Below are 26,829 nucleotides of genomic sequence, written 5' to 3' on the forward strand. Positions count from 1 at the left end.
TTTTCTCAGAATGTACAGTACACCTAAACAATTGTAAACTTTTCATGCAGACGTCTTGAAGCCTTTTTGCAATTACACTATTCCAGATTGAGTGAGCAGGCAGGTTACATATAAAAAGAACACAAAAATATAAAAAAAATTTAAATATTAAAAAAGTGCAGCGCTACAAATCATAAGACTTCAATATGCTAATTAATAATAATAAATAATGTAAATGATGATAATATAAAAGTCCAAACAAAGATGCTTTTATATAGACTTTCCTTCCTCCTGTGATCACCGAGTGCTCCAACCAAAGAATTATGCACAATTCCTCCACCAGATGTCTGCTCACCTCCAGCAGTGCGACCTCACATATGATATGCTTGGTCTAACTGCACTTTTGGTCCCACAATGGGCACTGAAGATCAACTTGATGAATGATGGATGTTAATATCTCGCTCCAAATGCACCCCTCATCAGCAGTATTCCTCATAAATAAAAAAACTCACAACCTCCGAAATCTTAAGAAATTGGAGGTTCATTGGAGGCATTTTATACTTGGTGTGGTCTGGCACCTGTCACATGTGAGTGTGTATTTGGATATGCTATAGTGATAAATAAAGCTTTTAAGTGTTACGCAGTATGTGAAGGTTTTTATTTATTATTATTATAAAACATTATTATACATACTTTTCTAAATTGGAAGATTGAAAATGGATCCGTTTTAAAGGACACCTTTTGAAGCATTTCTCATATAGGCCACAATTTTGGAAGAAGTGAGAAAAATCAGATTGCCTTGAAACCTAAAATTTGTCTCTTCTTTGGAAGGCTAAAAATGGAAAAAATTTGACACTTTTGCAGCAAGAAGTATTAAAAAGTATGGACAGACTTCAATTTATAAGGAACTGAACAGGAATTTAGCATTCCTTAAAAAAAAAAAACCTTTCCTTACACCAATAATGGAAAAAATATACAGGTATGGAAATAGCATACAGGTTTGCGCCATAGCTAAAATGCCTATTTGGACAGACTGCAATTTCTGAGAGCTTGAGTAGGTCTCTTTTTTGAACACTGATAATGGAAATTGCATACAGGTGTTCACCACAGCTAGAAAGCCTTTTGGAACATGCCAAAAAGATTGAGCAGGCATTTAACTTCTAAAAAAACAAATTATTTTTTGAACAACAACAATAGTGTGATGGACTGACTGACACCCCAACTGGGTATCTTCACCAAACTACAGCTTCCTCCACTCTGGAGGAATATAGCAACTTTACCCTAAGCATCAAACAGAACCAATGTTGGAGTAAAGCAGGACTGCAGTTATACACAAAAACCTTCCTCTTAGACTCTCATTACAAGTCCCAGGAGAAAATTACATTACATAAACAAATAAACAAACACAAGAAAACAATGTATTCCTTCCTGGCACTTAGCAGTCTGGAAACTGGAGGTGATTAAACAAATTGAGAGCTTATCACCTAAACCAAATTACAGCAACCAATAGTTGATGCTAGAAAACCTGTAACAGAAAATAACATTTATTAAGCCCACATATGCTGGAATTCACCCCCTGCACATAACACTTTGCTCCAGGATAATAGATCTATGCACAGTATGCCAGGGGGTCCCAGAAACAGTCCCTCATGGCTACCAGGTACCCAGGAAAGTGATATAACCCTCTTGGGAAAAAGGTTCCTGAGAGCCCCAAGAGGTGGGTCTTCTTAGTTCTGGGTCCACAGTTAGTGGGAAGGAGGCTTGCCCCCAGGCCCCTCCAGGAGCTTAAGTCACAGTGGTTTTGACAAACAGAAATGGCATACAGATGTGGACCACAGCTAGAAAGCAATTTTGAACAGGCTGCAATTTCTGAGAGATTGAGCAGGCATTTAGCTTCTGAAAAAAATTGTGTTTTTTTTTTTGGACACTGGAAAGCCTTTTAAACAAGCCACAAGTTCTTAAAGATTGAACAGGCAATTATCATTTGTAAAAAATAAATATTAGTGTCTTTTTTGGACACGGAGGATGGAGATACAGGTGTCCACCACAGCTAAAAAGCCTCTTTGGATAGGCTGCAATTTCTGAGAGATTGTGCAGGTTTTGATCTTTTGAAACACTTTTTTGAACACTGATGATGGAAATAGCATACAGGTTTGCACCACAGCTAATGGCCACTATTTCTGAGAGCTTCATCAGACATTTAGCATTGGAAAAAAAGAAATACTGTATTTTTGCTTACACTGAGGATGGAAATAGCACACAGCTTTTAGCCACAACTAAAATACCTGTTTGGACAGGTCGCAATTTGTAAGAGCTAAAGCTGGCATATGAGAAAGGCTTCAAATGTGTTCTTAAAAAAATAAACAACATACCATCTGCCATCAAAGCCTCATAGTTCCAAGAGCATGTGTTGTGCATTTTATATAATAAAGCACTGCAATTTTACCCAAAAATTAATGGCCAACTTAGTATTTACCAATGCCCCAAAAGTGGGCAATTTCTACTTCCATGAAGGAGGCTTTTTACAATGTAAATTTTGCATAATTCATGCAGAGACAAAGCACCATAGCCCAAAAAGAAAATTCTTGCAGTGGGGAGGATGGCCAAACAATGTATGTTTTGTGACATCGCATGTCTGCGAAAATATTAGGCGATAGGCATTGGTGGTGCTCAAACACCATAAAACCAACAGAAAAAATCCTGAAAAGCACAGGATGGACCCTGCTTTAATGAACATTCATATAGGTGCAACTGTTACATAGCTGTGAAAAAATTGGATTTTTGGTGTGGATGATGCCCAAACACCATACGCCCACAGAAAAATTCTTACAGAGTACACAATGGACATTGCTTTAACAAATATTGACATATTTGTGATTGTTAAATAGCTGCAAAAAAATGTGGTTTTAGATGTGGATGGTGCCCAAACACCATAATCCCGCAGAGAAAAAATCTCTCAGGTTACAGGATTAATCATTTTAAGCAAAATTCACAGCATTTGCAACTGTGTCACAGCTGCTAAAATTTGTGGGTGCCGCATTAATATTGCTGTTGCAAAGAACAGCAGCTATCGCCCCACTTTTAGACTGCAGTGTTAGCAGGCCTACAACAGTGGCAGGGATGTCAATAGTGGCAGAAAGTGGGATCTACTAACAGTGCCTGGGTATGCTCATGGAGAATGAGCACACCCAGCATGGTAGCAGCATGTGGGATTTTGTTTGTGGCCTGCAACAGTGAAAAGAGCAGCTCTGGATGAAAAAAAAGTAGGAGGGCAACAGGATCCCCCAAGTAATTACTCAGAAGCATCTGCAGCAGAAGCTTGGTAGCTGTTGCTGATCCAAGTTTGGTTTATTTTCACAAATGTTAGCTAGTCAACAGTGTCCATGGACAAACACTCTTTTGTCTGTAACCAAGCCCCCCACTGAATTGAATGCACATTCAGAGAGCACGCTGGCTGCAGGGCAGTCCAGCAGCTCAGCTGCATACTGTGCAAGTTCTGACCAGTGGTTCATCCTTGTGACTCAGTAGTAGAGGGGATCATCCATTCAAAGGATCTCTGTATCTGCTTTTGCCCCCAGATTACCAACCACCACGTGATTCAGCTGCCGATGATAGGGGCTGGCAGAAGACAACCTTAGGCACCGAGGACTGAAAAATATTTTAAAGGATGAGTTCACCTTTTAACAAAAAATAATACATTTGCAGGTAAAAATATGTGTATTTACTGCTTTTTTGTTTTGGGAGCCTGTAAAGCATTCCATTAGCAATCAGCAGATCGCTGGTGCCATGCAGTACTCCTGCAGACCTGTCAATGTATCTGTATGCTTGTACCTGGTATGGGCAAGCAGATACACTCTGACAAGAAGACTCAATGAACTACCACAGCACTCAACAGCGCCATAGGAGTACATTGAGAACTACAAGCCAACAGCCAAAGGCTGTCGGAACTTGTAGTTTTCTCATTCACAGAGTACAATGAATGAGTGATAAAGTTGGGTAGATGTATCCCGGCATGGCCACTTTTTAAAAATTTCTAAAAGTTAGCGGGGGGAGAAGATCCTCTGCTAACTGTCAAAACAGGGAATCGGGGGCCGGTCCTTTCCTAACATGTTACACCCTGAATATGGGTGTAACATGTTATGAAATGTGTATCTATCCTTTCATCATCAGGAGTCTTGGAGACACCTTGTCTGTGAGACATTATCCTGCAAGCCTCTGGAAATGAGTGACACAGGATCCTCTGTAGTTCATCTTCCAGATGTTTCATCCTCTGTTTTCTCGGCAAGGGTAGAATGAGCTCTGTGACTTTCCCTTTCCCTTCCCTATTCTCAAAGAGCTGCATGATGAGAGGTCAGATGCCTCTTCATACGCGGCGCGCAAATGACAACACCTGATGCGCTGGAGGAGGAGACTGCAAATAACAATGGGGTAGCCTGCTGCACAAGTGTTAAAAAAGTCCACCACAAGTGAGGTCTGGGAGGCAGGCCAGGGAACAACAGTATCCTTCAACTGTGAAGCTCTAACCCACAGTGGAACACGGTAGCTTCTCAATCCACTTCTCTGCCAATGTCCCAGGATGACATCTTGCCTCACTGGGGTTGTGCTTCTGCCTTGCTTACCACCTTTGCTCTATTGGGTACCCATGTATGGTCAGAGACCTCATCATCGTTCCCTCCCTCCTCATCGCTACAGCCAACTTGGAAGTATGCTGCAGGTTCAGGAACATCACTGCCAATTGGTTCTCCCTACCTGGTGTCCCCTCCCTCTAGGCTCCGGTTTCTTTCCTCCTCAACCTCGGAGCCCATTAAAGGATAAGTTTACCTTTTGAGAAAAAATAATAAATGCACATATTTTTGCAGGAAAAAAATTGTGCATTTATTATTTTTCCCCTAAGGAGCCTGTAAAACATTGCACTCGTGATCAGTCGATCAGGGGTAGAATGCCAGACTCCTGCAGAAAAGCCCTGAAGCTTACAGCCCATACCTTCATATAGGCTGCAGGGCTTCTGATTGAACTATGAGGCCGCTCATCAGTACTACAAGCTGTCAACTGCAAAGGCTCATGGTAGTTGTAGTTTGTGCATCCACAGGAAATTGTAAATGAATGACATGGCAGTGTGGGCGTTTTGTTCAAATAGTGACAGGGGGCTCAGGGAAATGATCCGTTTTTGTTGTGATTTTTTTGTGCATATTTCATTGCAATTTTGAGCGTTTTTGCGCAATTTCATACAGCATTTTCTAGTCATTTTTGAGCTTTGATTTTTTTTTGTTAGCCAATACATAAAATATCACCTGTTGTATCATTTGTTGCTAGGTTTTTCTGCCTTTTTAAGCTTTCCATCAGCTTTTATTTCTTTTTTATTATTATTATTATTATTATTATTATACATTTATTATTATTTTGTTTTTTGCTAGGGTAAGGGGTTAGAGTTATTAGGGTTAGGATTAGAGGTTGGGGTTTGGGTTGAGAGTTAATATTTTATTTATTATCTTATTATTTATTATTATTTAGTTGTTAATTAATGATAAATTAATAAATAGATGTAAAATAAATACACAAATAAATACAAATAATCATAAATAAATACTATGTAATAATACATAAATAATAACCCCCAACCGTAACCCCGAACCGTTAAAAAAATTTAATAAAATAATAACAATATTGCTGGAATGTCCCAAAAGTTCAGGATTTGTCTGAAAGGCCAAACAGAGAATGTTCAGTCCGAACTTAGGTTCAGACCGAGCACTCAGCTCTTCCCTACTATACATTATATACCTTTCAAAACTTCAACTATTGTTTGCTGGTTAATAGTTTACTGGTTCCAGATAATTATGGTGGAAGACTTTATCCACTATTTGGTAAAGCATAATATTTGATCTCCATTCAATAGGTTGTTAAACAGAGACAGCGAGGAAGTAAGATGTACAGCCTTCTCTGCACTCCTGGGCTACTGAAGAGTGGCAGGTGAAAGCCAAAAGTGTACAGCACGTACATTTGCTGTTCACATTTATTTTCCCCCATTCAAACCTGCATGCATATGAGATCAGGTTAGATGGGGTCTTTGGCATGCTGGTTTATAGAGAATAATGTATTGTATGTAGCTGTGCCAACCTCCCCATATCCCAAGAGAACACTAGGGGAAAGCTGGGTTGAGGAGACTATATAGGCCAGCCAGTTGTGGGCCTTGTGAACCCAGGCTGTAATGGACCCACCCACTTGAGGTGCATAGTCATGCAACCTGAGTTTAGAGTAATCTCGGACTAAGTGGTGCTCACTTGTCATTGCATGCTATTATTCCAGGAGGAGGGAGCACCTATTCCCACCACCAAGGAAGGGCCTGTAAGGTCACCTGACTGGCCTAAGAATGTTGGAAAAAGTTATTTACATATTTTTTTCTTAAAATAGATTTGAAGGTGGTATCAAGGAAGGTGAGGAGGGCAGGGGGTTGGGGTGGCACAAAATCTGGACTTCTGCTATAAATGTTTGTTATACGCAACATAGACAATAACTTTGGGGGAATCAATGGTGGAGAAGGATCTGTGAGTTTTGGTAGATCACAAGCTTAATAATGGCATGCGATGCCAAGCTGCGGTTTCTAAAGCGAGCAAAATCCTCTCTTGTATTAAAAGAGGTATAGACTCCAGAGAGAGAGATATCATTTTACCCCTGCACAAATCATTAGTAAAACCTCATCTGGAATATGCAGTTTAGTTTTAAAGCACCAATTCACAAAAAGAACATTGGGGAATTGGAGAAAGTACAAAGAAGGGCAACCAAACTAATAAGAGGCATGGAGGAGCTCAGCTATGAAGAAAAATTAGAGGAACTGAATTTATTCTCTCTTGAGAAGAGGAGATTAAGGGGGGGATATGATCTCCATGTATAAATACATCAGTGGTTCATATAGTGAACTCGGTGTAGAGTTATTCACCTTGAGGTCATCACAGAGGACAAGGGGGCACTCTTTACGTCTTAAGAAAAATAAATTTAATCTCCAAACACGGAAAGGTTTCTTCACAGTGAGAGCTGTGAAAATTTGGAATAGACTCCCTGAAGAGTTGGTTCTGGCCAGCTCCATGGATTGCTTTAAAAAAGTTCTGGATTCTTTCTTAGATACACAGAATATAACTGGATACTAACATGCATAGGCAAAGTTGATCCAGGTTATATGCAATTGCCTCTTGGGGGGGATCAGGAAGGAATTTTCCCTGCAGGAGCAAGTTGGATCATGCTTTGCTGGGTTTTTTTACCTTCCTCTGAATCAGCTGTGGGTGTAGGATTATAAGTTCTTTTTTTTTTTAATGGTTGAACCGGATGGACTTTTATCTTTTTTCAGCCAGACTAACTATGCAACTATGTAACTTGGCAGAAACATGTTTTTGTTTTTTCCTTAATGGCCCATTCCCTTTAACCTAATGGTAAAAGGATTTCTTTCCTGCTGATCATAAGCAATGTAATGTTTGTTTACAGTCCTGAAAATCAGCACATTACTGAATGTACATGAAGATTTTATTTTCAGCTTTATGCATGGTGTTTGTCTAAACGTAATTGACTGCCATTTGTCAAAGACTCCTACAAATGGCAGTAGTGAAATAAAGTTTGGTGAGTGCTTTCTGCTCTATATAAATTGATTCCACTCTGTGTTTGTGATGGATGGCCACAGAATTTTGAAATGTATGCATGATTTACAAGGAATTCAAATTCTACGGACAAAGCTGTGCAGCCATTTTATTGTGCTCTCTTTTCATTTTATCCTGTCTGCTCTGCTCTGCATAGAAATGGAGACGGTTTCTGCAGATGGAACGCATTTTATTGTGCTGAATACCGCATTATGGCACAGAAGGTTCTTGCAGTTAAAGTGGTTTTAGCTAATCTGATCAAACATATTTCAGTTAAAGGACATCTTTTAGCACAAATATTATAGAGTTGGTGTGGGGATACAGACAATCCAAGGGCCTATTCCCAATTTCTGCTTTCCTGCAGTATAACACGTAATTTTTACCTCACGAAAATGTGAAGTAGAAATTCCATTCTTTCCATGTGGCTGGCTCACATCTATGCACTGTGATGTGATGAGGTTAAATTATGAGGGCCCATTGCATGCATTTTGCATAGGGGTTGAGATAAAGCATTTAAAACTGCCAGGAATGCCTACAATCAGGGGCGAACTGACCAGTCGTGCACTCTGGCACTGCCCGAGGGCCCAGGGTCAGTAGGGGGCCCCATGAGATGCCCCTAGTACCTTTCATAGGTTTTTTTGGGTGTGATTTGAGTGTGGGTGAGGACACAGGGGCCCCATGATCCCCTATTGCCCGGGGGCCCCATGAGTTGTCAGTCTGCCCCTGCTTACAGTGATCAGCTTTTATCCATTCATGTAAAACCTTTATCCCAAAAGGAAAAAAAAATGCTGTGTCGGCTTAAAATGTGTTAGCTGGAGTTCAGCTTTAATTTGTATGTTGACAATGCTGCTGATTAAGGGTGGGCCTGTTGATCTTTCAGAGTGCAGTCACCCTTGGACAGTAGTGTTACTGATCACTTCATTAGGTAAAAATAGAGGGGGGAAAAAAAGCCTTAAAATGATTCTAAAAGCTCCAATGTTTTTACCTAAAATAAAAAAGAGGTTTATACTTACCTACTTTTTGCGCTGGTATTGCACAGAGTGGCACCTTACCTCCTCTTCTGAGGTTCCCTGCTGATGCTCTCTGCTCCTCCTCTTCTGCGTGTGCCCCCATAGCAAGCCATGTGCTTTGGGGATACACATGCAGGCTCACTCCAGAGCTGGGCTGTGTGCATCCATAGATACACACAGCGCAGCTCAGACCCATCCCCCCCACTCCCTCCTCACTGGATTTGTTTGGCAGCAGCAGAAGCCAATTGCTTCCGCTGCTATAAATCTGCCCTGTGAGACCAGAAACCAGCATGGCTGCAGACGGGTCGATACATGACTCAGGTAAGTATTTAGGGAGAGTGAGGAAGCAAACACCTAGTAAAAGTCTTTTTACCTTAATGCAGGTAATACATTCAGGTAAAAAACTTGTGACTTTAGAACCACTTTAAAGGATAAGTTCACCTTTAAAAAAAAATATATATATATGTAGCCCTACCCCCTTAAGAGCCACCGGGTATTTTTGGACTCCCTGTCTGTTCTGAGCTTACATAGCTACATAGTTAGTCTGGCTGAAAAAAGACAAAAGTTCATCCAGTTCAACTATAGAAAAAAAAAAAGTTATAATCCTACACCCACAGTTGATCCAGAGTAAGGCAAAAAAAAAAATGCAGCAAAGCACGATCCCAATTGCTCCTGCAGGGAAAAAAATTCCTTCCTGATCCCCCGAGAGGCAATCGGATATTCCCTGGATCAACTTTACCTATAAATATTAGTATCCAGTTATATTCTGTGTATCTAAGAAACAATCCAGGCCTTTTTTGAAGCAATCCACTGAGCTGGCCAGAACCAACTCTTGAGGGAGTCTATTCCACATTTTCACAACTCTCACTGTGAAGAAACCTTTCCGTGTTTGGAGATTAAATTTATTTTTCTCCAGACGTAAAGAGTGCCCCCTTGTCCTTTGGAAGCACAGCCCCTGCTTACACTATAATGGTTACATGTACTGAGCCCTCACAAAGCTGTAGTGCAAGGACACCATGTTATTCAGATTCAGCCATGACAGTTTATAGCACAAGCTGGTGAATAGTAGCAGTGGGTCCCTTCTCTTCATCTCTTCAGGGCGCCTCTGGTGCAATACACAAACTGTTAACTGATGCTAGGACCTTGTTATCCATCCATTACTCAATCCACAATTCCAGTCATAAAACTCTAATAAAACTGTTACCCTTGCAGGCTTGAGCAATCCAGACACCTAACAGACCTTGGGTCATAAATACTCTAGTGGAATACACATTTCTGGTAGATGGTTTATCAGCCAAGATTCTAAAACTTCAGCATATGTCAAAATGCATTAAATCATTACAGCACAGCCAGAATATAGCCATATTTCCATCCTTCAGTTATTGGGTGGCATTTTGAACCCAAACACCCCTATGCTAGGAGGTAGCACAGTGGATTAGGCCTCCACACAGCTCCTATGAGAAATAGATATCCTGTCATATCTATATCCATTTTGAAGATAAATTCATACTGGACAATAATCTGCATGGTAGCTGACTGTAAACCGTAGGTATTCAGAAATATGAATACTTATAGGAAACTGTATATGGGACTTGGTCATAAATGTGGTGACCTCCCACCACCCATCCCTTAAACCGGATGTTAAAAGCCCTTTGATACAACAGAAAAAGGGAATGACAGGACCAGGGGCGGACTGACAACTCATGGGGCCCCCGGGCAATAGGGGATCATGGGGCCCCTGTGTCCTTGCCCAAACTCAAAAAAGCCTATGAATAAGATACCAGGGGCATCTCATGGGGCCCCCTACTGACCCCAGGCCCTCGGGCACTGCCCGAGTTTCCAAATGATCAGTCCGCCCCTGGACAGGACCTATGGGAAAGCTCTCATTTTACCATCAACAAAGGATCATCTGTCAAGTTATGAAAGCCGAGAACACCTTGCTTATTGACTGAACTCTAAAACCAAGGACTTTGCAAGTATTCTCCATTTTCAACTACGTTTTATTTCTCTGTTGGTTTATGGTTTATTTATTTCCTTGTAACACCTTTTTTTTGTAAATATTTTATTTGCACCATTTTGACCTTTTCATCATTAAACCCCGTTTTGAAAAGTGTTCAACAGTCCCTAAGGCTTTCCATGCAAACAGAAAGAAATCCCTGTCTCTTGACAGACAGATCTCTGAATATACCTGCTTGTGGTGACAGTATGTGTAAATAATTTTTTTTTCCATATTTATTCTTGCTAAGATTATGAGTTCCCCGCCTCAGTAAAAAAGGGGTGGTGGTAGCTTAAAGATTTGATTGCCTAATTAATTTAACTCGCTCTCAAGCTGCTGGCACATAGATTGTGGTCCTGCGAGCTGGAAAATCTTTGTGCAGGGTGTAACTGAGAGTGTTGTTGATACACAAGTGACAGCGCGGTGTGAGATTGGCTGGTCCTTTGTCATGAGCTGGTGAGAAGAGCAGGGGTCGGGCATGGCGTTCGTCACAGACACCATGGTAAGACCTTGACTAGGGGAATCCCCTGGTCCTGGAATATAAAGTACTCATACAGTTTAAGGTGAATCAGTACTCTGATTGTATTGTATTGTATTGAGATCAAAGTAAAAATAATACAAGCACAAAAGAAATAACAGTAAGAGTGTGCAAAAGTTATTTACTCAGGCAAATGACCAAGCACAGTACCACTTTAGAATGAAACCTAAAATGTCATGCAGGACCAGAGTTTAATCACCAATTTCCGAACTGAGATATCTTTCCCAAAACCAGCTGAAATAGACTATGAAGAATTTGGGCTAATTCACTTTTGGGTTCTCAATGACTGGGAACAAGGTTTAACTTTAAAGATGGATATGTACTGTAGATAATAATAATGTTCCCTTTATTATCACCCCATGATATATCAACAACTCTCCTGCTTGCTTGGTGGGGTCCTAGTTGGTGCACATTAAGGTTGAGGTCCTGGATCGCTGGTGTCATGCAGAACTCCTGCAGACTGTCAGTGTACGGACAGGCAGATACACACTGACAAGTAGAATCACAGCACTCAACAGTGTAGTGACAGTTCCGCTGCAAAGGATGTTAGCACTTGTAGTTGATTCATTCACAGAACTCTGTGCATGAATGAATGACGCGGCTGTGTGGGTAGAGCCCTGTGACAGCTTGTAAGGAGGTCTTCTCCCCTGCTGTCACAGGGAGAGAGAGGATCTGTGAGCGGCTGCAGAAGTGGGAACATGTTACACCCTAAAAACGGATGGAACATGTAACATGTTCCCACAGGTGAACTTATCCTTTAGGCAGAAAACTAATGCAGCACCCACATTTTATGAAGATTTATAAATTGCAATACATTTTTGATTTTGGCTTTAATACTACTTTATCTAGGGTCTCTAAAAATTCATCACCTAAAAAACTTTATGAAACTTTATGGTTTAGCTGTAATTTGAGCAAATCTTGTTAGAAGCAGGTACTGGAAAGTGGGAGATCTGCCTGTCAGCTCCATAGAGTAAATTTTCCATTTTGTACTTAAAGCAGAGGCATCCTTAAGGTTGGTATCACCCGCCGGTGCGGTAACACGTGGTGTCACCCCTCCAGAGAGGAAGGAGCGGTGCTGGTGTAGCGGTAAAAGTGAGTATCCCTTGAAGATATGTATCCCCTGAAGCAACTGCACATGTGCCGGTTTGAGGCCGAAGAAGATGACCTCCGACTTTAGCACAGAGCCGGCGATCAGCTTCTTCGGCCTGAAACTGGCACATGTGCAGTTGCTTCAGGGGATACTCATTTTACAGCTACACCGAGGCAGGGACAGCTGTCACTGTGCTGGCATCCTGCTCCTGCACCCCCTGTGATGGTGTTACCTGGTTCGGCTCACAACCCCCTAGGGACAACACTGACTTAAAGTATTTCTAAAAGCTGAAGAAACTGAAAAAACTTTGTCCAGCTTCCCTCCCTATACTTACCTGATCTTGTTCTTAATCCAGTGATGGCAGTGGCTCCCTCCCTCCTGATATACTTAGATACATTGCTGTGAATCACAGCCACAGCGGGGGTGGGGCTGTGCCGCATTCTGTGTGTCTTATGAACACAGAGCTGGCTCAGGAGCAGGGGCGGACTGACAACTCATGGGGCCCCCGGGCAATAGGGGATCATGGGGCCCCTGTGTCCTTGCCAAAACTCAAAAAAGCCTATGAAAAAGGTACCAGGGGCATCTCATGGGGCCCCCTACTGACCCCGGGCCCTCGGGCAGTGCCCGAGTTTCCAAATGGTCAGTCCGCCCCTGCTCAGGAGCAATGAATGCCTCCATTGCAAGCAGTTACTGCCCGTAAATTATGGATAGCTTGTAACTAATGGCTGATTTTTACTCTGTCCATAAATGTCCGGGAAGGGAAACAGCTGCCTGTAAAAAGGGGGGTGCAGAGGCAAGCTGTGGCCAGGGGATGCAGAGGTGAGCTGCAACTCAGCTCACCTCTGCACCCCCTAGCAGCAGCTCATCTATGCTCCCTGACTGCAACTCACCTGTCAATTTACCTCTGCAACACCTGACTGTAGCTCACCTTTGCACATCCCCCCTCCACTGCCCTCATATGGTTAGCTAGCTTTGCAAAATAGCCGTCAGCAGCCGGCCTCTCTCTATAGTAACTCCCATTTCGGGTCCTATCTTCCCACACAGTGCACCAAGCGCACTTACCGCTCCGCCTCTTCCCCACTGGCCGGCACTCACCTCTGGGGTATCGGCTTCCATACATTAGGCTGCAGGAGGAGATGCCCCACCCCTAAACACACTGCATACTGCACCCGCAGATATTTGTTCCTTCCCTGTCCCACAGTGAGTACAGAAGTAGGGAGGTTCTGTGGGAGCGGATGATGCTGTCACTTACAAGAGGGACTGTACTTGCAAACACAAAAGCCGCGCTTCTGTGTTTAGAAGAGACAGTAGATATGGGTGTGCGCAGGGCCAGTGCTGGAGGTGGTGGAATGGCGTTCCGTCATGTTCCGGCTGAAAGAAAGCCCTGATCACAACTAGGTCTTATTTTCGGGGTAGGTCTTATGTTTTAGCAATTTCTAAAAATAGTACTAGGTCTTATTTTCGGGGTAGGTCTATTTTTCGGGGAAACAGGGTAGGAAGCTAAATTGCTACACCAGGAAGTTGCCTGCCTGGTTTTGCACTTTGGAAGATTTCAATAACTATACAAAATTACAAATTCTATGGCAAACCAAAACTTAAAAAAACATGGACTGTTTAAGAGGAAACAATTGGGGGGGGGGGGGGGGGCATCAAGAGTACAAGCATAACTCCAAAAGTTTCAGAGATCAACAGCTTAGATGGGTGAGACCATCTCTGGGATTACTATAACCTGTATGCTCCTCAAAGCATGTTATGTAAGGGTGAAGAAGAAAGCAAATGCTGAAAAAGTTTCATGTCAAATGTAGAGCCTTCTCAAAGGCCTGTGAGAGACACAACAAATGTATGAAAAAAGTCATTGTCTGATGTTATCTTTTGGGCCCTAGCACAAAGTACTATGGGGTTGATTTATTAAAATTGTAGAGTGCAAAATCTGGTGCAGCTGTGCATGGTAGCCAATCAGCTTCTAACTTCAGCTTGTTCAATTAAGCTTTGAAACTAAAACCTGGAAGCTGATTGGTTTCTATGCAGAGCTGCATCAGATTTTAAACTCTCTGGTTTTATTAAATTAACCCCAATGTGTGGTGGAAATTCAAAGCTGCTCGTCAACCTGGACACATCATCCTCATTGTGAAGCATGGTGGTGGATGGTCATATTAAGAAGGTGCTTTCCATTAGAAAAAAAACTGAAGACCTAACCAGGGCAAAATGGATTAAGCATATAGGTCAAATCTCAGGTTAATCATTTTCTAGTCTGTTAGGTAAGTTCCCAGCAGCACAATGACTTCAAGCACCCAGCCAAAGCTACACTGAAATGGACCTCACCGCGATCATAGCCCACTGCTTTATCCAATTGGGAATCTATGACAAGATTTGAACATCATTTTATAGCAACAGTCTCAATCCAACTTCATTTATGAACATTACAGAAATTTGCCAAGAAAAATGAACAACAACTGTAGGTTATCCCCACACTTCTGGGATCTCTGCAAGCTGCAGATGGCATGTGTTCACTCCTTCAGGGTTGGTTCCTCCCACACAGAATTCAGCTCTGAAGCCGTGCACCACTTCCAAGGGGTATAATTAACTTTAATGTTCAGCACTGCACAGACACTCCACACAGGATCCTTCCTGTTTGATTCAGCTCGGGGCAGGATGTGAACACAGGATCCTTCCTGTTCCATTCAGCTCAGGGCATGATGTGAACACAGGAACCTTCCTGTTCCATTCAGCTCGGGGCAGGATGTGAACACAGGAACCTTCCTGTTCCATTCAGCTCGGGGCAGGATGTGAACACAGGAACCTTCCTGTTCCATTCAGCTCGGGGCAGGATGTGAACACAGGATCCTTCCTGTTCCATTCAGCTCGGGGCAGGATGTGAACACAGGATCCTTCCTGTTCCATTCAGCTCGGGGCATGATGTGAACACAGGAACCTTCCTGTTCCATTCAGCTCGGGGCATGATGTGAACACAGGATCCTTCCTGTTCCATTCAGCTCGGGGCATGATGCGAACACAGGATCCTTCCTGTCCCATTCAGCTCGGGGCATGGTGTGAAGCAGCCCTTAGGAAAGAGCCTATAGCCCAGTGTGAGTGCCAACAAGTCATTTAATCAGGCCTTTCTTTCTCCAGTCCCAGTGGATGAACAAAGCACAGTGAGGTTTATTTACTAAAGCTGGTTCACTCAGAATCTGGTGCACCTGTGAATGATAGCCAATCAGCTTTTAACCTAAGCTTGTTCAATTAACCGCTTAAGGGCTGCCCTATAGCAGATATACTGCTACAGGGCGGCACCTGTGCGCAAAATCACGTATATAGGATTTTGCATTTCTGGGTAAGGGGCGCTTGCAAGCCGTGCACCCTACCCGCGCTGCCATTCGCATCCACGGATGTCAGTCACCGGGTCCCACCAGCGCCCTGTGATTGCCGAGCATCTCCGATGGGGAGGAAGATTGTTTTGATTACAAACAATATTCCTCCCTGTCAGCTCGAGCACACTGCTCGGGATGGCTGTGCACAGTACAGACATACCGATCAGCGTGCTTACAGTGAAGAACACCCCCCACCCCCTAGTAAAACACTCTATGCACACAGTTAACCCTTTGATCGAACCTCACATTAACGCTTTCCTGCCCAGTGCCATTAGTACAGTGTCAGTGCTTTTTTTAGCACTGATCACTGTATGGTGTCATTGGAGATGTCAGTGGCAGTTAGTCAGTTCCCCCCAGCGTCAGAATGCCCGCCACAGTCCCACTATAAGTCACTGATTGCCGCCATTACTAGTATATAAAAAAAATCCCATTATCTATACCGCCATTTGTAAACCCTATACCTTTCACTTAAACCAATTAATTTACACGTACCGGTTTTTTTTTTTAGCAAAGACATGTAGCAGAATACATTTGGGCTTAAATTTATGATGAAATCTGATTTTTAAATGTTTTTACTGGACATGTTTAATAGCAAAAAGTCAAAAAAATATTTTTTTTCTCAAAATTGGGGGTCTTTTTTTTTATAGCGCAAAAATAAAAAACGCACAGGCGATCAAATACCACCGAAAGAAAGTTAAATTGTGGGAAAATAAGGACATAAATTTAATTTGGGTGTAGTGCTGCATGCCTGCTCAATTGTCAGTTAAAGTGAAGCAGCGCTGTAACGCAAAAAATGGCCTTGTCAGGAAGGGGGGTAAATCTTCTGGAGGGCAAATGGTTAAGCTTTAGTAATAAAACCTGGAAGCTGATTGATTTGTATGCAGAAGTGCACGAGATTCTGAGTGAACCAGCTTTAGTAAACCCCAGTGGGGGAAGGGGGAATACATGATGCTTAGGGGCAGAGTAGGGCTAAATTAACCTTTTAGTTTGCCCTTCATAAAAAAAAAAAATTAACCTTTTGTAAGTCTTTGCTACTGCTTCCGAATCAATTACATAACCAAGATAGCAACAGTTTTCATTATTGTAGCGCTACCCCAGTAGGAGCTTTTGGGCCCACCTAAGCTATGCTTAGCTAGGCAACACGCATTTTCCACTCTTGCATCCAAAGTCAGTAATCAGTCCAAGGGTTTGTTTTTTGTTTTATTGAGGGTTAAACAACTTGGATAGGGTCTAGGGGTATATGGGATGCCCAGCTGAACTGAAACAATTTTGGAGGACTAACTTCTTATGTAAAAAAAAAACACAGCAAAAAGCACAAAAAAAAATCCTGGACTTTCCCCTTAGAGTGGCTTTTTGTCTCTTGGCAGATAAGCACACAGCCTTTACTAGGAGCATTCAGTCCCCTTAAATGAACCTCTTCAGTCCTGAGATGAAAATCTCCTCCACTTGGCTGTCATGAAAAGTGTCGCTGGGCAAGGAATTCTGAGACACAAAAAGCTACTGTCCCAGGGAGAACTAGGGGGGTATGGCACCTGACCCTTTCCCTTGTAGGCCCAGGGGGTGTAGAGGTACTCACACTGTCCTGTTCCTGTAGCTTTAAAGGTGAAGCTGCTTTCAGCAACTTCTTGTATCATCTGCATGCCCACCTGGCTATGGATGAACACTACTGAGGTTCTTCTTGTGCAATTCTTATACTAGAAGTTACCTAAACATCTCACCTTCAACTCCTAGTGCATGAAAATGAGATTGTCCACTTGGCCTGGCCTGACCATTACCCTCCAGTCTTAGGTTGTTTTTTCCTGCACATGGCATTGTGGGAAGTTGATGCAGACCTAGATGTAGCCAGGTGCTGGCTATACCATTATGCCACTCAGGAACATTTACAGATGAGACTATGGTTAATCCTGTTCCCAGTACTGGAACTGCTACAGCATTTCATGTTAGCAGAGTGGATTCAGTATTTTTGACAGCAGAGAATCTTGGGACGTTGAGTCCTATAGCCAATACTGACATCACTTTTCTGACGTGTTTCGTCATCACGACTATCACGTCTGACATCAGGAAGTGATGTCAGACGTTACCGGACGTACCGTGGTCCAGACTGCTAATAGGAAACAGCGAGCATTTACTCTGCTATTATGTAAGTGCTTTTTAATAAAGATTCATGCAAATTTTAAGAAGGTTTTACACAATGATCTTGTATTCTCATTCTAGGCATTTACATCGCTGATTTTGGAGTACTGGTAGCCAAAGACTGGAGTTTGAACCCTGTCTGAGTTAAGCCTGCATTATCTGGTAATCTGGTAAGGTATATGGGTTGACAGGTGCCATACTATTCAGATCACACGTTGATGTTTGACCACTTATTTGTGTTTGGCGTTGCACGGATTCACAGTATATGAAGGATAGCTGACCTTGCAGTGGCAGCAGGATCCTGGAGCACGAGAGTTTGTTGGTTTTACTAAACCTGTGACACAAAATATGATGTAGCGCTAATAACAAAATACATATGTGAAGTATACAAATAAAAGTGGAAGATAAGAATATACCTTATACAAACATAAATGAGAATCAACAATATGTAACTATAATAAAATAAGCAATGTGATCGAACCTCACAGGTACTGCCTATATTGTGAGGTCTAAATGTGAAATATGATCTCCCAAGGACCAGAATAGTGAACAAAGAATGTGAGAAATATATAAAGAAAGTATCAGCAATATTCACACAATACTGTGTGTGAATAGATCCTAATAGGATCTACAAGTGGTGAAGAATATCCAATATAGTCCAAAAAAGGGACTAGTGCATCATGTGTGCCCAAATTGATCCTAATTTGATCTATGAGTGATAGTAAACCATCCAAACAGTCCAAATGGGACTAAGACATCAGGTGTGCTCAAATTGGGATAAACAATGAATAACACATGTAATCGCATGCAAAAGAAATAATTCCCCAACAAAAACAAAAAAAAAACTCAAATATATACATCAAACAGTGTCAAAAGACAACACACACATAACCACATGCATAATAGTGCATAAAATGAATCACATGACGTGAAAATATAAACAATCACTAAGAAAACCGCATGTCACTGAAAATGTGTATACAAAATAATAAGCAACTGAATGAATGTCCAGAGTGGTGTAAAACCACCATATATTCAGATAAAACAAACACCCGTGAAGGTGGGTAATAGGTGTATAAGATGACAGGAGGGTATCCAAAGATGACTGAAATGCACGCTCACCTCCATGCCTCGACCCACACAGAGCCAAAACACTTTTAGGATCACTACTCTGGATCCTTCATGCATGAGACTCCTCTGGAATCGGGTCACTCTCCCCATAGTGGTCTCCCCCTCAAGGACAGGCTTAATGGTGGCAGACCTCCTCTCCAAGCAGATACATGAGATGTGGCCAGTTATCTCATTATAAAACACAAGTAAGAACTCCCATAGCATAATACCATTTATTTTAAAGAAATAAAGCAAAATCCTCCAATATATCCACTCACATTTTTCTACATCTTGATCAGAGCATTGATAGGAAAAACCTCATGTTCTGGGTGTAGTTGCATGGGTGTACAAAGATGGCGTCCAAACCGGAAGTGCGTCACCGCGTGCCTACGCTTTGCGTCATGTTTGTCACGTGACTTCCTCGGGGCTAACAACACTGCTCTAGAGTTACTGCATACAGACACATTTACACCTCAGTACCAGGAGATCTTTGCTTTGAGCAGTACCACAGTCTATCTGTTTAATTTAATTGAATTACCAGTATTCACTAATGATTATGGGCCCCCACCATTGCTAGCAGTAGACAATGGATACTACCATATCAGCAACTTTAAACATCACAGGACTCAAGTTGCAATCTCTAAATGAAAAAGTCCTTATTTCTCTTAGCTTTGACTGTGACCATCATGATTAATAAACTTTTTTTAAAGAAAATGCAAGTCAAAATCATAAAAGCTGCTGTAGTGGAATTGAAAGTAAAACTAAATCAAATGCATTATAAATCAGGAAATGCTATGTATATATCATTGCAAATGTCAAAAGGTCCACTTAACTTACCTTTAATCTGAGTTTATAAAATCCTTTGCAATGATACTGCCGTCTGCCCTTCTGCATAGTAACCACAGGGGATCACTCACTCAGCCTCATTCACTCATGGCCACCATTTACAGAATAGCTTGCATTTTTCTCAAAGAATTGAAAGCATTCCTTGATTGGATGAGGTAGAGAGGAGAGGTGGTGGCATCACAATGCAGAAGAGAAGCTACTCGACATGGCGTCCATAACTCTGGCTACTACAGTGAATTACAGCTTCCACAGATATTCATTGGGTATCCCATACCTATACTTAAAATATGCCATGTTAGCCCAATGTAAAAATGCAATATAGATCGTCCCCTGAGTTTAGCTTCAAAGAAAGGATTACAGAAAACAGAGCGTGAGACTTAAAGCCCAACTCCAGGATGTATTACGGTATTCAATTATGAAATGTCCCCCATAGTACTTCTTGACCACAAGATATTTTTAGTCTTCTGGGACTGAGGACTCTACTGTGATTGCAGGGTGTCCTGGGCTTGCCTCCTGAGAGGGCATCACCGTGATGCCCTTCATTCACAATGTACTGGTGCAGTGATGGGTGCTGATGCTGTTATGTGCTCACTTTCCTTATATCAGTAACGTCCATCCAGCCCAGAGAGGAGGAACATAAAAATAAACTGGAAGAACTTCAGGTAAGGGAGGGGGCATTGGGGGGGGGGGGGGTGAGGAGCCCAGGCTTTAATTATGTTGTAAAAACTAGGAATGTTTTCTCAGGCAGCATCCTGTAGAGCAGGGTTCTCCAAACTTTTCAAACAAAAGGGCCGGATTATGGTCCTTCAGACTCTAAGAGGAGTGTGGCCAGTGAGTGTGGCCAGTGGGGGTAGAAAATGTTTCTGGCCCAGCATAATTGAATATAAACATGGCCTGAAGGATGGTGGTCAGTAGGAGGAAGAATAGTGCCCATCATTGGTATTAATGGGAGGAATAGTACCACATAAGTGTTATCAATAATTCCCCATTGTTGGTGTTAGTGGGAGGAATAGTGCCCCAAGAGCCAGATAAAGGCTAGCAAAGGGCCACATCCGGAACTCGAGCAGCAGTTTGGAGACCCCTGCTGTAGAGGCAGCAATAAATTAGGTTCCTACGTTGCATTGTATCCGCTAGTTTCTCTCAAGCTTTTTGAAGCTGAGTTTCAGACAAACACCTAAAAAAACACAGAATGACTACAGATACTGGAATGTTTTACCACCTAAAGAATCAGAATTTGTGTGCAGCCAGCCTTGTGATCCAGGAACCCCTATCAGACAGCATAGCCAGAATCTCTGATGAGGTCATCTCTCTGCTACCTTTATTCTCTTTATTCTCTCCTGCTGTCAGCGTGTTAACTCTCAACAGATGTGCATGCACCAGGGGCGGACTGACCATTTGGAAACACGGCACTGCCCAAGGGCCCGGGGTCAGTAGGGGGCCCCATGAGATGCCCCTGGTACCTTTTTCATAGGCTTTTTTGAGTTTGGGCAAGGATACAGGGCCCCCATGATCCCCTATTGCCCAGAGGCCCCATGAGTTGTCAGTCCGCCCCTGGCATGCACCTAGCATTGGCCTTTCCTCTGCCATCCTGAATGCTGCTACACAGTGGATTACAGCAGGCTGATGTCAACTAACAAAGTCAGACACTTACACTAGCTGCATGATTATTTGAAGGCCTCTTTCGGATGGACACTTGCTGCTCTATACAGGAGAATGGAGGTTCCAATCGGGTTTGCCTGAAAAACGGGCAGGCGGACCCGATCAGAACCTCAACTCTCCTCTAGAGCAGCGAGTGTCATGTTTCACATGACTGTCATATTGACTGTCATATGCCTTTAAGTGTTTCTATGTTTTGTCTCTGCTCCTCCCTTACCTTTGGTTTAGTTATTGCTGTATAGATAGCCCTCCCCCTTTCCCAGAAATGCATTGCAGCTCTAACCTCATGTCATGGAGCAGGAAACATTATGATCTTTTGACCTATCGAATGTTCATTGTAAGATTCTCTCAGTTTATGGAATAAACTTCACAAGATCTACAAGATGTCTTATCGATTGAGTCACCGACTGTGGTATCCAGCTGAGGTTGAAGTTATCGCTATCTCATCACAACTGTAAGTTACAGAGATCACACTATCAATGCTTAGATTGGGGAGACAGCACAGCAAGTGTAAACAGATATGTGTCCGTTTACACTTGCCAACATCCAATGGATCCGATCCGCAAAAAAGGTACGGATGAGGATCCAATTCACCTTCTGAACGTCAGATCGAGTTGAATGTAAACAGACGGGCGGTCCATTTTCATCCGACTGCCCATTGAGGAAAGCGCGGGGCTCTGTGTCTGCAGCAGCAGAGCAGACACAGACCTGTCATTCGCTTGCTCAGCGGGGATCAGCGGAGAGACCCCTAAATGGGTCCGCCCCGTCTGAAAGGACCCTTAATAGTATTTTTTATTATCTGCCTTAAGGTCAGTTTTAAAGCCAAACTATAACCAATTTATGTTATTTTTTTTGTTGTGGATAGAGTAACGAAGAGTTAGAACTGTAAGGTTTTAAATGCTCTCTATTTCTTCCCTCTCTAGTGACATCCTTTCCTCTCTTTTTCTTTGCCTGGGTGGGCAAAGTTGAGAAAAACAATAAGAACATGACAAAAGTCAAAACTCTTCCTCAAATCTATTGAAATTTATATATAGTTATGTTCTTGTTGAAGTTGGGCTTTAAGTGATGCCACAGGCAGCATTGTTCATAGGGACATTGATAACTTTTTTTTTTTTTTTTAATTACTTTCTATTGTGTGTCCTAGATTGTAGGACCAACAAAGTACAGCTGCTGGCTCCCCATGCTTTGGTCTAAGACACAATTTATGTAAAACTAACCCTAATACTCACCATCTCCTAGAAACTGCAGCAGTGCAAGATCAATGGGACGCTTCCAACGTGAATTCTTCTGCAGAGCAATACCATAACCTGTTGTAGCAAAGACTTTGCCGCTTCCAATGGTTACCAGTTTACAGCCTTCATCCTTTCCTGCCATGTAATTCAGCACTGCTGCATCATAGATAAAAGCATCCAACTTTCTACCATAAGATAAAAGAAGAGAAGCAGAAAGGCAAATATGACTGGTCTGCACATTTTAGGGAGAAAGCTTACAGTTGTGTTCAAAATAATAGCAGTCAGACATCACTAACCTGATTAATCACTGTTTTTGGTAGACATTATATTTCTACATGGCAAATAATTTACTAGCAGGTGTAGTAGAGTAATAGAAATCCAACAGACCCAACAGTCATGACATGCATGCTGCTAATTCTGTGTAATTGAATCACTAATTGAAAGGGGCATGTTCAAAATAATAGCAGTGTGGAGTTCTATTAGTGAGGTCATTCATTCTTTGAAAAACAGGTGGCAATTATTGCCCTTATTTAAGGAAGGAAGGCAGCAAATGTTGTACATGCTGGTTACAGTGCATTTCTCTCTGAAATTCTGATGAAAACGGGTCGATCCAGACATTGTTCAGAAGAACAGCGTACCTTGATTAAAAAGTAGATTGGAGAGGGGAAAACATATAAAGAAGTGCAGAAAATGATAGGCTGCTCGGCTAAAATGATCGCAAATGCTTTAAAATGGCAACCAAAACCTGAAAGACGTGGAAGAAAGTGAAAAACTACCATTCAAATGGATAGAAGAATAGCCAAAATGGCAAGGACTCAGCCAAAATCAGCTCCAGGAAGATCAAAGAAGGTCTAAAGTTACCTGTGAGTACTGTTACAATTAGAAGACGCCTATGTGAAGCCAAGCTATCTGCAAAAAGCCCCCGCAAAGTCCCACTGTTGAAAAAAAGACATGCTGAAGAGGTTACAGTTTGCCAAAGAGCACATTGACTGGCCTAAAGAGAAATGGCGCAACATTTTGTGGACTGATGAAAGTAAGATTGTTCTTTTTGGGTCTAGTGGCCGGAGACAGTTTGTCAGACGACCCCCAAACACTGAATTCAAGCCACAGTACACTGTGAAGACAGTGAAGCATGGATGCGCAAGCATCATGATATGGGGATGTTTCTCATACTACGGTGTTGGGCCTATTTATCGCATACCAGGGATCATGGATCAGTCTGAATACATCAGAATACTTGAAGAGGTCATGCTGCCTTATGCTGAAGAGGAAATGCCCTTGAAATGGGTGTTCCAACAAGACAACGACCCCAAACACACCAGTAAACGTGCAACATCTTGGTTCCAGACCAACAAAATTGACATTATGGAGTGGCCAGCCCAATCCCCAGATCTTAATCCAATAGAAAACTTGTGGGGTGACATCAAAAATTCAGCTTCTGAGGCAAAACCAAGAAATAGAGAAGAACTGTGGAATGTAGTCCAATCATCCTGGGCTGGAATACCTGTTCACAGGTGCCAGAAGTTGGTTGACTCCATGCAACACAGATGTACAGCAGTTCTCAGAAACAGTGCTTATACAACTAAATATTCATTAAGTGATTCAAAGGAAAGCAAAATCTTCAAACATTTTTCAGTTTATATAGTGAATGTTTGAGTTTGTAAAGAAGAATACAAACACTGCTATTTTTTTGAACAGTCTAATATTCACTTTTCTTCAATTTTTTTAGAGGAACAACACAAATTTTATATATTTTTCTTCATGTTTTGATTTGGAATAGAATGTGCAGTGTCCCCAATGCATTTGTGTATATGGAAATAAAAGCTATTAGAAGGATTTTGAGCTTTATTCACTTTTTTCAACACACTGCTATTATTTTGAACACAACTGTACATGTATATTGTAATGGCCCGCTATTTATACTAAATGGTAAGAATCTGCTTTGCTTCCTGTAAAAATATAAAGCCTGCCATTAGAATGCAAAATTCATAATAATCTGTGCAATACGTATTTGGTAAGTACAATTGTGACTTGGACTCTTATCATGCTGGAAGGCTATGTACTGTATGTTAGTATAAACACACCATGAAATGACAGCTTAGCTATTTTAATACCTTTATTAGGGAAAACAAGCTGCCTTACAAATATAACAATTACAGTAAGCCTCATTTACACTTGCAGTGCCCTCTGCAATACAATCTGAGGTGGAGTGATTTATAGAGGGCTCTTGACAGGCAGCTCAGGGGTATTATGTTGCCTCCTGGATGACTATTTTACACAATGAAAGCCTGCCATGTTGTACGTGGTTGCAGTGTGTTGTCCTATTCACTATATGTGTGGTATAGATTTTTGCTGCAGCATGTGCACCACCTCCCTCCGGCCATCATGTTAGGATGAGGTGGGAAATTGGGGGCTTAACTACTGTGGCCCAACTATTTTTACTACCCCTCTGCCACTTGTGTAAACAAGGCCTTACCCCTTCCTTTTCTTTGCCTGAGCTTTCAGAGTTATTATAACTGTCTCAGGCCATCATCAGTTCCATCATGGAAGATTATTATAGCATTTATCATTGCATTACTCTTTTGATACTGGTTTTATATCTAATTTCCTTTACTTGTTGGGTTTATTTATTTATTTTTGGCAATCTTCTGTTATTACAGGAGTCCTACATTGCCCCTAGCTCTCTTTCTACTGTCACCTTATTACTTTGGTTTTAGTTTCCAGTAGTGCACTTCAGTTCACATATTTTTCCATTTTTTATTTTCTTTGTTTCTTTTGTCTAGACAGCAATATTATTTCATATATTTGTTATATTAATACCGACACACATATTAAAGATAGTAATGTACACCTATATTATTCCTTGCAGAAACTGTCAGTATTTGTTTTGGTACCACAATGGACCATTACACATGGATATGCATTTTACTGGCCCTCAAGCTGCCCTCCATCTGCCACCCCCTTTGGTCCCTGCAGGTTATGCTGCCACTGTTCCCAGGGGAGACGTACTCTAGGATCTTCAACCTTTAGTATCATTAGATTTAACTTGGAGCTGATTTGTAAGTAATTGGGCTATCCTTTGCATTTGAGGAGTTTTTAATTGAATTATTTGATACTATTATTAAGTTATATTTTTATAAATATGTGCCATGCATCTGCTCTGGAAGAAGTGAACAGAGATCCAGGAAATGCGTTGAGTTATTGGATGCTATATGTCATACCATCATGCATCAATATTTGTAATATACATTATATTGCCAAATGTATTGGGTCGCCTGCCTTTACACACACATGAACTTTAATGGCATCCCAGTCTTAGTCAGTAGGGTTAAATATTGAGTTGACCCACCCTTTGCAGCTATAACAGCTTCAATTCTTCTGGGAAGGCTGTCCACAAGGTTTAGGAGTATGTCTATGGGAATGTTTGACCATTCTTCCAGAAGCGCATTTTTGAGGTCAGGCACTGATGTCGGATGAGAAGGCCTGGTTCGCAGTCTATGCTCTAATTCATCCCAAAGGTGTTCTGTTGGGTTGAGGTCAGGACTCTGTGCAGGCCAGTCAAGTTCCTCCATCCCAAACTCACTCATCTATGTCTTTATGGACCTTATATTGTGCAGTGGTGTGCAGTCATGCTGGAACCGGAAGGGGCCATCCCCAAACTGTTATCAAAAAGTTGGGAGAATGAAATTGTCCAAAATGTCTTGGTATGCTGACATCTTAAGAGTTCCCTTCACTGGAACTAAGGGGCCAAGCCCAACCCCTGAAAAACAACCCCACACCATAATTCCCCCTCCACCAAACATTACATTTGGCACAATGCAGTCAGACAAGTACTGTTCTCCTGGCAACCGCCAAACCCAGATACGTCCATTGGATTGCCTGACAGAGAAGTGTGATTCGTCACTCCAGAGAACATGTCTCCCCTGGTCTAGAGTCCAGTGGCGGCATGCTTTACACCACTGCGTCCGACGCTTTGCAGTGCACTTGATGATATAAGGCTTGGATTCAGCTGCTCGGTCATGGATCCCATTCCATGAAGCTCTTTACACACTGTTGTTGTGCTAATCTGAAGGCCACATGGAGTTTGGAGGTATTTAGCTATTGACTCTGCAGACAATTGGAGACTTCTGTGCACTGTGCGCTTTAGCATGCTCTGACCCTGCTCTGTCATTTTACTTGGCCTACCACTTCAGGGCTGAGTTGCTGTTGTTCCCAGTTGCTTCCACTTTGTTATAATACCACTAACAGT

General features: G+C 42.1%; 1 protein-coding gene across 1 annotated transcript in view; it reads right to left on the reverse strand.

Annotated features, from left to right (window-relative positions):
* The window catches only part of GRIN2C (glutamate ionotropic receptor NMDA type subunit 2C), a 191,503-nt gene that overhangs the window by 18,568 nt on the left and 146,106 nt on the right, over nt 1-26,829 (reverse strand). The window contains exon 11 of the mRNA XM_089654919.1: nt 22,578-22,765. Coding sequence (XP_089511045.1) covers nt 22,578-22,765 — 188 coding nt within the window. The remainder of the gene's footprint in view (nt 1-22,577; nt 22,766-26,829) is intronic.

This window comes from Staurois parvus, unplaced genomic scaffold, assembly GCF_062004578.1.
Source record: "Staurois parvus isolate SC_StPar_1 unplaced genomic scaffold, SC_StPar_1.0 ptg000813l, whole genome shotgun sequence".
Classification (NCBI taxonomy): domain Eukaryota; kingdom Metazoa; phylum Chordata; class Amphibia; order Anura; family Ranidae; genus Staurois; species Staurois parvus.